Source organism: Oncorhynchus keta, chromosome 13, assembly GCF_023373465.1.
Source record: "Oncorhynchus keta strain PuntledgeMale-10-30-2019 chromosome 13, Oket_V2, whole genome shotgun sequence".
Classification (NCBI taxonomy): Eukaryota; Metazoa; Chordata; class Actinopteri; order Salmoniformes; family Salmonidae; genus Oncorhynchus; species Oncorhynchus keta.
The window spans coordinates 23,447,281-23,460,319 of NC_068433.1; the positions used below are offsets into that span (position 1 = coordinate 23,447,281).

A 13,039-nucleotide genomic window follows, 5' to 3' on the forward strand; every position below is an offset into this window, starting at 1 on the left:
ATCCTCTTTCACTGGAAGGTAATCAAACCTTTCAGTGAAAAATAACATTTTAGTAGAATAACATACACCTTTCTTACAATGGTCATGCTGAATTTTATTGACAAAATAAGTGCAATGCAAACATAAATGTTGTATCAGAGCATTTTGTTAAGATATAGTAACTTCGGGTAAGAAAAAGGCAACTACAATATGAATATCAAAACATCCTTAGATAACCTGACAGTCTACACTATGATATTGCTGTCATTGATCCAGCAGCCAGGTACCCAACCAGCGTTGCCTCAGTCAGACACAATTATTCTATTCATTCTAATCCTGGAGTTCTAGAATTGGAATTCTAGTCTCAGTATTTCTTGAGTAAGGCCCGGCCCCTGTCTCTGGCAGGAGAGCTGAACTGGAAGAAGGTCTTGGCTCCAGCATCGGGCTCCAGGGAGGAGAAAAGGCGGCTGTCCCCCTCAGGGCCCATGCCCAGGAAGTGAGGACTCCCTCGGGGAGAGGGCTGCCTGACCACCCCTGGGAAACAGGCAGGGGGTTGAATCTCCAAACCTGGTATTCTCTGCCTCTTTTATAAGTTTTGTTTTTAACCAATCCTTGCAATCCTTGTTTTTAACCAATCCTATGGGGAAGTCCTGAGTTGAGACAAGCAAGCTGAACTCAAACTTTCAAGCAAATTCCTAATGACATACGTTATTTTACACAGACAGAACTCCAAGATGTGTCTCTAATCAGGATTCAGACCCTACTCCCTCTCTAACCTGTGTTGAACTCCGGGGGTCCTGGCTGGCGTGGTGCCTCTCTGTCCCCCACCACCATGTTGCGTAGCCTCAGCGAGTCATAGAGCCCCTGTAGCTTCTGGTACTGTCTGTTCCTCTCCATCAGACGCTCTGACACCTCACTGTACTTCCTCTTGTACTCCTCCATCACCTGAAAGAGACGAGAAAGGGATACCAAGGAGATGGAGGGCGATAACGAGGTAGAGTATATAATAAGGCTAAATAAAAGTGATTGGGTTATGGTTAGGGCTGAGCATTCATTTCGGGTGGTGAAGGGCCACAGTGGGTTGCTGGGTGCAAGGCATATGTTCTGGCCGAGCAGCACTAATTGTGATGAGTTGAATCAGGTGTTAGTGAGCAAATGGAGCAAAAGCCTGCACCCAATAGGAGACTAAGCTTCCCCACTCCAGGGTCTGATGTGACGTAAAGGTGGTACCTTCTTCAGTGAGGTGACCTCCCCTCTCATGGCATTGAGCTCCAGCTCTCTGCTCTGGTTCTGCTGGGTCAGCACCTTCTCCATCTGTTTCACCTGACCCTCGGCCCGGGACAGACTGTACTCCTGGAACATACGCTCCTGGTGCACCTGAAACACACACACATGCACACGCATGTCGGACACAAGCACACACACCATGAGAAGGTAATGGTATAAGATAGATTTGACACTCCCATTTCTTGAATTGTGCCCTTCATCCCTTGTCCTGGGGACCCACAGGGTGTGCAGGCTTGGTTTGATCAGTAGAATCAAGTGTGTTAGTACCAGGCTGGAACAAAAGCCTGCATACCCGGAGGGTCTCCTGGACCAGGCCTGAGATAAACTATGGAGTAATTACATACTGTGAATGTCATAGGCAACACACTGACATACCTGGTAAGTCCAGAAAGCCAGGGCACGGGCGCTTATGTCCAGTACTGTCTCTGGCCTCAGTCCCGCCAACACCATGGCCTTGTACTCCTCAGATGGCGACAGCTCAGTGCGCACGATGTCCAGCTTTCCCGAGAGTGCAGAGGAGCAGGCCGGGCATATTGCCGGGGAGCGGCTGAACTCTCCGGATCCATGTTGGTCACAGAAGGCGTGAGAGCAAGCTGTGACCCAGGCGAACCCACACAGCTTCGCCCGACACTTTGGGTAGTTGCAGAGCAGAGTGTCGTCGCACATAGACATGGCTGTCGGGGACAAGAACAACTTGGTGAAACTTCACAGACACTCACTTCACACACATAAGTTGATGATGTAAAGTTTCGTTGATGATGTAACGCGTCTCAATACAAGGTATGCAACATCCAACCTCTGCCATCCTTAGCATACTAGCATGCTAGCTAACTGTCATACTGCTACTACAAATACCTGTAACGTTAGTTCTAACATTTCTTTCTGAAATTAGTGGCTAGCTACAACTCCATAAAAATGTAGCTGTGTACGATACTCAATGGGTTCAACAAACGTGCCTGTTTAATTGGGCAAAAGTAGGACGTTTGAGGAATGTTTTGATGCTAAAGGTTTAATAGCTAGCTACAGTACATGTCTTTGAAGCGGGCTCGAATGAAAATTCTGATTGGCTTGCTAGAAATGTCAAGGGACAAATCAAATAAGTCCTTTATTATAGACGTAATAAAATAGGTATTACTCATTGACTTATGTAGTCAAAACTAAAGTTAAATATATTCCTTAATAATAACAAGGAAGGATAATTACACGTTTTATAGAGTTCTGCGTTGTTGGTAAAATAATGCATTGTTTGTAAAGGGCTTGTAGTAAGCATTGTATTATTGTAAGGTTTTTTGATGGGAATTATGTAAATATATCACTAGCCACTTTAAACAATGCTACCTTATATAATGTTACTTACCCTACATTATTCATCTCATATGCATATGTATATACTGTACTCTACATCATCGACTGCATCCTTATGTAACACATGTATCACTAGCCACTTTAACTATGCCACTTTGTTTACTTTGTCTACACACTCATCTCATATGTATATACTGTACTCGATACCATCTACTGTATGCTGCTCTGTACCATCACTCATTCATATATCCTTATGTACATATTCCTTATCCCCTTACACTGTGTACAAGACAGTAGTTTTGGAATTGTTAGTTAGATTACTTGTTGGTTATCACTGCATTGTCGGAACTAGAAGCACAAGCATTTCGCTACACTCGCATTTAACATCTGCTAACCATGTGTATGTGACAAATAAAATTTGATTTGATTTGATTTGATTTGATTTGAGGTTTACACCTGTTTTATTCGGTGCATGTGACAAATAACATGTGATTTGAAAGGGCATCCATTTTTACTAGTGAAAGTTTTGGTAACGTTTTGCCTATTCATTTTTGGAATACTTTATTATTTTTTTTTATACAGGTTGATGCTATGCTTTTTATTTACTTGTCATTGGTTTAATCCTCACACATCTTTGTACAATCATTGTATTTACCATGCTATTTTTATTTGTATTTATTTTTTTTCACCTTTATTTAACTAGGTAGGCAAGTTGAGAACAAGTTCTCATTTACAATTGCGACCTGGCCAAGATAAAGCAAAGCAGTTCGACACATACAACGACACAGAGTTACACATGGAGTAAAACAAACATACAGTTAATAATACAGTAGAAACAAGTCTATATACGATGTGAACAAATGAGGTGAGATTAATTATTTTGGTTCCATTTAACCAGCCTTTTGCTTTTTCATTCCTGTCCACCATGTATTGAGTGGGACATGTATGCGAGACACCTACTTAAAAAGGGTCCCTTTTCTCTCTCTCTCTCTCTCTCTTTTTTTTTATCCCTCCTCCACGTGGTACAGGAGTAAAGGCGGGGGGTGAAAGAGGGCATTGTGCTGGAGCAGCACTGGATCCGGGGGTTCATAGTGAGAGAGAAGAGGTGCTCACTCAACTGTGTCCAGTGCGCCATTGTCGTAGATTCCCATCTATTCTTTGCCTTTTAAATAAAGCTCTGCCTGCGCACCAGGACACTGGTAGAAGGGGGGTCAGTGTGTAGAGTGACATGGAATGGAACACATGCATGTTCTGATGCGGAATGGATGGAGCTGCTTCAACAGTCTCACACCACCTCTTTGTTGATAATTAGCCATATGTAAATCTGTGTGCAAATGTGCTCATTCATTCTGCAACGGTTGGCCTATATGATCCCTCTTGCCCTCTCCGTGAATAATTAGCACATAATGATTACCTACATTGCAATGATAAGGCTATTATTATTTCCCAGTCTCTTGACCACTTGTAGAGTAAACTAGTATAATTTAGCTACCACAAATAGAATCAGTATTTCGTGTGTTTGATAAGGATTCTGATTTGGTTATTTATTAACTTGTTTACAAAGGCTAGTACAAACATTTGCTATCACTTAATTCCTCCAAATGTTGTGCCAAAATAATGGTCCATGAAACTAGGCAGCATTTCAAAGTTCGTCAATAAATTGTAGCTGAATAGGTTCAAACAGCATGCAACAAGTAAAGTCATATATTTGATTTATTCATGTGGATTTGAACACCCTTATGATGATATTTGATTGAGAGTTTAGTGATGGCGTGAAGGGAATACAGAGAGAAAAGGGAAAACCAGGGAGTCGGTGTTCCGCGCCATTGAAATGCAAATAGCAGTGAGGAGCACGAAGAGATTGTATGTGTGTGTGTGCATGTTATTATGTGTGCCTGCGTAGGCTATGTGTATGCAAGGGAGCGGGGGTGGGGGCGCCACAAATTGGGCAAGTTTGGAGAGCGAGAGACGATTTTAGAAAAACAGCCACACGCACTAACCGCAGCCTCATATGACACGGTGCGTTGATACGGATTTCTATTTCTACCTCTCTTTGTTTTCTTACGTGCAAGGGATAAACATTCGATAACGTCATCTAGATACAGACTGGACATTCACATTTTCCTGAAATTTGAGTTTTGACCGATTCTGGAACTCGAAGCCTACAAGTGGTTAAAGTGGCCAGTGCTGTTTAATCGGCTGATGCCCCCTTTCTTTCCGTCTCCTCGTGAATCATGTCACGCCGGAAGCAGAAGCGACCCCAGCAGCTCGTTAACTCGGACCCGGGGGGCACGCGGTTACTATCGCACGGTGAGAAAAGTTTATTATGGGTATTCTAAGGCATGCGTATGTTTTTATTCCTATGATATTCCCTATAGTTCTATGAATGAATGAAGCAACGACTAAAGTTACAGGTTGTAATTTACAACTATAATGGTGATCAATCGGGTTTAATAAGGTAACGTTAAATAAGGTGGAGAAACATGATTTAAAATCCCTAAAGTTACAGGTTGTTTATTTGAATATAGATGTACTTTATATATGTCAATTCCTCCTCACATATTTCCTTTCACATCTAGAAAGTCGTTTTACTCAGGTGATCAATAATCATAACTTGATCTGTGTATGTCTGTGTTTTATGTTTGCATATTTTATATTTACAAAAAGCCATTGCCTCTTGCAATAAATGAGAGTTTGGTGGATTGCTCAGTCTGCTTTGGCTCTGCAATGGGCCCCAGTAGGGTAGAGGTCCAGGTATGAGCTCCAACTTGTCCCTGTGATCTGGATGGTAACATCCATCTGTGGCCATTTTCCTGTGATGCTTAGTCCTCCAGGAAACTAGCAGTCTGTTCAGAATGACTACTGGAGGTCTTTCATTACTTAGAGGAAAGTCTCCTTATCCACCAACAATGAGGCTGGATCCGTGGGTGGAGGAGGGGTCTTTTTGGTAAAGATTAATCTCTCTCCGCATTCTCTTCTTCTCTCCATGCTTTTCTCCCTCATGTTTCATTTCCTCCTTGCCCCCCTGAATGCTCACTGCTGAATGCTTCCCTCTCTACCCCCAATTCTATTGACTGTATACACCTACCCAGTTGGGGGGTGCTCAGTGTGTAAAATTCAAAGGGGGTAGAATGCAGAGTGCATGTACCTTCAATTGAATTGCATTTGCTGCACAAACACACCTTAAAAATACGAATGACTTCGTACTTAGAACTTCTGCAGGTACATTTCCACAGCAAGGAACTTGTTTCCAAGGGACTGGTTTTGAACACCTTTAATTCTGCGAAAAGAACCAAGGCGGGCTATTTGGCAGCAGTAGTACAGTCATTAATACATCACTATCCCTCTAGGAGGGAATAGTTAGTTTGTCTTTCCATTGTCCCCCCTCTTCTTTTGTTTCTCTCTCTTTCTCACTCTGTGCTCAAGATTCTGAAAGAATTTGACCCCAGAGCTCTAAAGATCTGAGGAGCAGACCAATCACGAGCCTCTGGACAGTGCCCAGATCTCTTAGCGTGTCCCGACCTCTGACCCCTGATGTGACGTCAGGGGGGAAGGGTGAATAGGGAGATGAAAGACGTGAACTGCTGGAGTGAGGGGCGGGTTAGAAGGGGTTATGGGTTTTCTTGGCTATGGCCATTGTCCTTTTAAATGTGTTGCCATAGCAACACGGTGGTTTGTGTTCTCAGAAGATGTTTGGAGAGTTTTCCTCAGGAAAGAAATAGAGTGGACAGAAGACAAGATAATGTAAGGGGCAAGACTGTGACTCTCGGCATGTTTGTAGACTACTATATCAATATTTGCTAATGCATTGCTTTACATGAGAAGACTGAAGCTTTAAGCTTGAATTTAATATGGAAACATTAGCAATTGTTGTAATCGATGATTACAGTTAAAAGTTAGGACTTATAGACTTACTTTGAGCTCCCACTTCACTTCCATAAAGAATAAGGCTCGCACCCTGTCTTTCATGGTTCTTATGAGGACTTAACATCAACAATTTGATCATGAAACTGAACTTTTCATTTGGTTGAATAAAGGGATGAAAAGGTACCAGTCCTAATCCTTCTGTTTCTCTCTGTCCATAGATGACCAGCTGTCAGCAAAGTCACCGTCCATGTCTCTGGGCTCAGAACTGACCTCATCTGGGTCCTCCTCGTCCTCCCCCACCTCGCTCGAAGGCCGACAGCCCCCCCTGGCCCCGCGGCCATCCCCCGGGGGTCTCCATGCGCCCTCCCTCCCCAGCGAAAGCTCTCCGCCGCCCCACTGGCCCAGCCACATCGCCCCCTACACCACCTCTCTTCCCAACACCCACTCATCCCTCTCTCCAGACTTCCCTCACCCCTCATTATCCTCCCAGACCCAATCCCTGCCACTCAACCTCAATCAGACATCGGGCCACCCCCTCTCCCATCAGGCCCACTCCCATGCCACTATGACCTCACCACAGATGGGCAGCTCTGCCACCATCACTACCTCCTCCTTGTCCTCCTCCTCGTCTAGCCTCCCTCCCCGCCGGGAGAGCACCAGTCCTGGGCATCAGAATGGCTCCAGCCCCCTGGTGCCAGGGCTAGGCCAGATCCAGGTGCCACCGACCCTGGCTGTGCTCCTGGAGGAGCTGAGGGTGCTGCAGCAGAGGCAGATCCACCAGATGCAGATGACTGAGGAGATCTGTAGGCATGTCCTCCGGTTAGGAGGGGCCATCTATACCCAAGACACCTCCCAGGCTGGTAGTGGAGAGAAGAACCAAATACCTACAGCAGGATCCCCCTCCCCCCCACATCATCCCTGCTCTGCCCCTGTCAAATCCTCAGCCTCCCCTCTCCTGGCCGGCCTCCCCTCCCTCCTCCCCCAGCTCACTGTGTCCAAGCCCAGCCTCTCCTCTCACACTAATGGGAGCAGAGCCCCAAACTCCTCTACCTCACCCTCATCCTCTTCCTCCACCACTTGGAGCTCCTCGATAGTCTCCTCCATGCATCCTCTGTCCCTGGGTCTCCCCCCGCACTATCTCCATGAGAAATCCTCCAACACCTCCCCCTTTGGCCACAGCAACGGGGTCAGCTTCCCCACGCCGCCCCTCCCCACCTCCAGCCACTCCCAGGACCACCTGCTGCAGTCCAGCTCCTCCCTGGGGTCCTTGTCCTCAGCAGGACGTCCCCAGCATGCCTGTAAGTTTTGTGGGAAGGTCTTGAGCAGTGATTCCTCGCTACAGATCCACCTGCGCTCCCACACGGGTGAGAGGCCCTACCATTGTCCCGTCTGCCTCAGTCGCTTTACCACCCGTGGGAACCTCAAGGCCCACTTCCTGCGTCACCGCGAGCAGAACCCTGAGCTGTCGCTCTCGCTTCTCCCCCCGGCTCTGGAGCAGCCCAGCCCTGCTCCCGTCGCTGCCAACACCGGCCAGAGACGTAGGAAGCGCCGGGCAGAAGACGAGGAGCCGCCGTTCGGAGGCGTGAAAGGAATGACGGAGGGAATGGCGCTCGGTTTCCTTTCCGGGGCATCTCCTCGCCCCTCCCCTTCCTCTATACCTATGCCACCCAGTATGGATATGGCACTGTTGTCCACGGCTCACTCCCTTTTACAGCTGAACAGGGCCTCTGCTGCAGCAGGCAGCGCCTCAGGTAGTGTGTTACCGTCATCATCCTCATCCTCCATGGGAGGCCAGTTCAAAGGGGCGAAGCAGCAGAGGTTTGATGAGAACACCCCTCCACACTCCGCCCTCCACCCAGGCTCCCCCTACTCCCAGCTGGCCCACTTCCCCAAAATCCTTTTCCCCGGAGGACCCTCGCCCCACCACCTCGCCCTCCTGCGTCCCCCGGGGACCCACCCCTCTACCTCCCACCTCACCTCCCCCCACACTCAGCTTCCCTTCCCTCCCTATCCTAAACTCCCCACGTCCTCCCCGTCCTCCTCCTCCACCACCTCCTTCACTCAAACCTCCGACACCTCCAAGTTGCAGCGACTGGTCCAGAAGTTGGAGAAGCAGCCCCAGGGCGGGGGCCAGTTTTCCTCCTGCGGCCCAGCAGACGGCTCCTCAAACGGGGAAACCCACGGCCACGACCTGACCACAAGCTCCAGCGCCTACCGCAGGGAGATGATGGCAGCCCTGGGCCTTGGCCCCAACCCAAACACTGAGGCCATGGTGAGCAGCCGGGGACAGGGTCTCCCTGTATCCAACAATCCCGCCCTGGCCCCTAACCAGTGTGGGGTGTGCCTGCGGGTGCTCTCCTGCCCCAGGGCCCTGAGTCTCCACCAGGCCACCCACCTGGGCGAACGCCCCTTCCCCTGTAAGCTGTGTGGACGCTCCTTCTCCACTAAAGGAAGCCTGAGGGCCCACCTCGCCACCCACCGTGCACGCCCGCCCAACGCCCGCACCCAGAACTCCTGCCCGCTGTGCCCGCGCAAGTTCACCAATGCCCTGGTGCTGCAGCACCACATCCGCATGCACCTGGGGGGCCAGATACCCCCAGGGGGAGAGGGGGAGGAAGGTACAGATATGACCCAAGAAGATCTGGGCCAAATGACCACAGCCTCTCCATCCAAACCCTCCAGCTTCCAAGGCCTGCACCCCCTGGCTTTAAAAATGACCAGCTCCATCTCTAACCCTGACTCGCTGGTCAGCAGCTTAGAATTCGGAGGTCCGGCTACCAAGCAATCCCAGGCAGCTGACCCGAGCCCACCTATAGAGGGGGAGTGTGAACCCTCGCCCTCCATAGACAGCATTAGCCCACCTCTGACCCATAATCCCTCTCCAGAAGACCCCATGCTCCTGGGGGAAAGATCTGAGTCAGACTCCGGCCCATCTGCAGCCTATCTGGAAGACTTGCAAGACTCCCCAGCTGACCTTTCGAACACCAGCCCAATTAGTCTACCCAAGACATCCTTGCCAGCCTCAGTGGGGAATGGTGAGGAAGAGGAGGAGGAAAACATCCCTCTTGCCCTCTGTGTCTCTAGACCAGCTTTGGATACTGATGGTAGTAGGTCAGGAGGGCTCATCAATGGCTCTGGCTCAACCACAGTGAACCAGACTAACTCTCCAGATGGACTCATCTCCAGTCCTGAATCTGATTCCACCCCAAAATCCCCTGCCACCCTCAACCCTTCACCCACGCTCACCCCTCCTGCCAGCCCTGAAGCAGCTTCAGAGCCAGCCCAGTCCCCCAGTATCACCCCACCGGAGCCCAGTCCTGAAGGGGAGACAGACCCACTTGAAGGGGCAAGTGAGAGCACAGCATCCGGAGAAACCTCATCGGTCGAGGGGCCTGAGAGAGAGAAGCAGACCCCTAGCTCCACAGAGGAGAGTGACAGGGCTCCAGAGGAACCAGAGGCCTCCCAGCTAGCCACCCCAGCCTCAACGCCCTCCAAACCCTACTCCTGCACCCTGTGTGGGAAGGCATACGCCAGTCGCAGTGGATTAAAGGTCTGAAAAGCACAAGATAAGGATAGAATGTATTAGTACCATATGTTCTTATGGATATACAGAACACTTGACAGAAGCTAACTTTTGATTCTTGAGGTTGGAAAATTAAAATAGTATGGTGCAAATCACTCTATTTCTTTTGTTTTACTGTGTTTGTTTGTGTTATGTTAGCAAATATATTCTAATTAAAGTTATGTTCTGTTTCCATCAACAGGGACACATGAAGACACACCCTGTGTTGACCAACGTTCCCACTGAGACTCCTCCTCCCGCCACCCTGACCAATGACAATGAAACTACGGAGGATCCGAGTTCGGTCTCAGCAAATGGAAAGGAGGATGAAAAGTAACGATTGGCCAAAGCTCCTGAGAAACGTGTTACCTTAGAGAATCAGCCAATCACTGCTGCATCTGGGAAGGAAGCAGAGAAACCTGTGGACACTACTGAGTAAAAAGACATGATTGGCTGCTTAATGGCATCAGTCAGTTTTTTCTAAGGCCCTGACAAGGGAATGTATTTTCTTCATATAATTAGAATTGATTCTAGAATGATTGATTTTAATTCTGTGTAGTTTTGGTACTAGTCAGTTGGGTCTATTTTGTCTATAGTAGAAGGTTAGATTGTTGTGAAGTTTTAATTCAGTCGGCATGGTTACGATATCACTATCTCAAAGAACACAACGAGGCCTTATTGACCACAGAATTGTCTTGTAGTGTAACGGCAACCCGTGTCGTTATGTGTGTTGGATCGCAATTGAATAGATGAGCAGGGATGTATGTTTTAGAGAGCTGCTAGTTCTAGTCAAACATATGAATGAAATTCACATTTGAATTTTAAAATGGGGATGAAGTGGGAGGAGAAAAATGTGTTTTCACTCTTTAGGATCTATGGTACGATCTCCATACCAAAACAGGCCACCGTAGTAGTGGCCGTTTCCTTGTATATATTAAACCTGTTACTATGTGTAGTTCTTTTTTCTACTGACTTTTTAAACTGTCTTGCTGCTGTACTGATGTTTCAATGGAGTTGCACTGACTGTGTACACTACTGTCTATACATCCATTGAAACAAGAGATTATGATGGTGATCATGATAGCGTTACATTGACCAGTCTGTATATACAATGTATTTTGGCAATCCTGGTTCCTGCTGTTGTGAGTGACCATACAGCAGGAACCTGAGAAATGAACAATGATTACTTATATCAGTGATTGTAATTGGTTTATCCATAATTTATTGGATATATCTGCACAGGGACATACAGAAGTAGCCTGACAGCCAAATAGATTGTGTTATGTTTCACTGTTGTGAAGTTTTGGTACCAGGCTGGTGTTGAAGTATAGCAGAAACTGGTGTATAAATCAACTGAACCTCCCGAGGACCAGGAGGAACTATGTCAGATGGATAACCTCATCCCTCCATGTCTGTTGCCTCTTTCCTCTTCCCTTTCTCTCCTCCTCTTCCCTCTCACCCTCTCTGCTGTTCCCTCTTACCTCCTCTCCCTCTCTCTCTCTCAAAGCACTTGAGAGTTCAAGTTTTCTGCCCTGCAGAAATTGTCTGCTCTGTGTCCTACATTAGATCAGTTTAGTTTTACTACTTTATTTTACCTTCGTATGTTTTTTCCCAACCATTGTTTTTTTTTGTAGTTATGATGATAACACGTGCTTCCCATATTTTTTTTATGTCAAAAACAGAAAATAAAATACTTCTGATGGTAAAAACATGGCTTTTTGGTTGTCTGTCTGTGTATATTGTTTATCACTCTGTCTGTCTCAGTATAGCTGGTCGCAGACTATTCATCTATCTGTTTAAGTATTCTGTTTGCATGTCAACATGTTCTGTATGTCGGAGTGTGCTCTGTCTCTCTGTTTGTCTCACCGCTCTGTATGTCTGGCTGTTTGTCTCACAGTTCCTTTGACTGGACGCTATAGACATCTACTTATTCTGCCTTTTTTGGCCTCACTTTCTTTTTGTATGTTTCAGTTCCTCTGTGGTTCTGGGGTGTGTGTGTGTGTGCGTGCGTGCGTGCCTGTGTGTGTGTGAAAGGGATAATCAGTGCTTGTGTGATTGAAAGTGCAGCTGTAGAGGCCCCCCTCACCCCCCTTCTTTCTCTCTGTCATACTCTCTTTCATACTCACCCTCTTTCATTTTCTCTTTCATTTTCCCTCTCTCTCTGTCCTCCCCCTCCCAGTGTAATAGTCTGACACATAGGAAGCTTTAATCCTTACACAATGATAGCCCCCCCCCAAGCGACAGTGAGCGGGACAGGGGGCAGCACACACAGAGACCTGGGCCAGCTGTCTCCAAAATGGCCGCCTTAATCCTCCAACCACCCTTCCCACTAGCTGGGGCTCCTAAAACCATGACAACCGGTAACCAAGGAGAGGAATTTGGGAGCAGAAAGGGGAAAGAGACAAAGGGCTGAAAAGAAGCCATGTGTGAGAAGTTTGTCCACATGCGTTGGGAATGAGACAGAGACATGTCTCAATCAAACACGCGGAGTTGGGAAGGGATGCAGGGATGGTGGTTGGGTTTGAGAGGAAACGTGTGGAGTTGTCACACAAGTGTGGAGGGGTTACTTGATCAACTTTTGATGACATAGGCTACCTATAGATATTGATCAGTTGAGAATGCTTTATTAATGTTAATGGACAGCTAATATCTGCCTTTAATCGATGTATCATCAATGATCAGTGGTGGAAAAAGTGCCCAATTTTCATACTTGAGTAAAAGTATAGATACCTTAATAGAAAGTTACTCAAGTAAAAGTCGCCCAGTAAAATACTACTTGAGAAAAGTCTAAATGTATTTGGTTCTAAATATAGTTAAGTATTAAAAGTACACGTAATTGCTCAAATATACTTAAGTATCAAAACTAAAAGTATAAATAATTTCAAATTCCTTATATTAAGCAAAGCAGACAGCACCATTGTCTTGTATGGATAATCAGGGGCACAAATCCAACGCTTTAAAAATGATGCATTTGTGTTTAGTGAGTCCGCCAGATCAGAGGCAGTAGGGATGACCACATGTTATCTTGATAAGTGCTTG

General features: G+C 47.0%; 2 protein-coding genes across 2 annotated transcripts; one reads left to right on the top strand and one right to left on the bottom strand.

Moving 5' to 3' along the window:
* Positions 1-52: 52 nt before the first annotated feature.
* Positions 53-2,335, bottom strand: LOC118392068 (E3 ubiquitin-protein ligase CCNB1IP1). The gene is made up of 5 exons (XM_035783699.2): positions 2,223-2,335; positions 1,642-1,940; positions 1,210-1,356; positions 756-924; positions 53-513 (listed from the first exon to the last, which is right to left on the bottom strand). The coding sequence occupies exons 2-5, from the start codon at positions 1,936-1,938 to the stop codon at positions 344-346; spliced, it is 783 nt and encodes a 260-aa protein (XP_035639592.1). The 5' UTR covers positions 1,939-1,940; positions 2,223-2,335; the 3' UTR covers positions 53-343.
* Positions 2,336-4,531: 2,196 nt separating this feature from the next.
* si:ch211-212k18.5 (sal-like protein 4) lies at positions 4,532-11,703 on the top strand. Its single transcript, XM_035783700.2, has 3 exons — positions 4,532-4,881; positions 6,657-9,988; positions 10,203-11,703. The coding sequence occupies exons 1-3, from the start codon at positions 4,806-4,808 to the stop codon at positions 10,335-10,337; spliced, it is 3,543 nt and encodes a 1,180-aa protein (XP_035639593.1). The 5' UTR covers positions 4,532-4,805; the 3' UTR covers positions 10,338-11,703.
* The last annotated feature ends 1,336 nt before the right edge of the window (positions 11,704-13,039 follow it).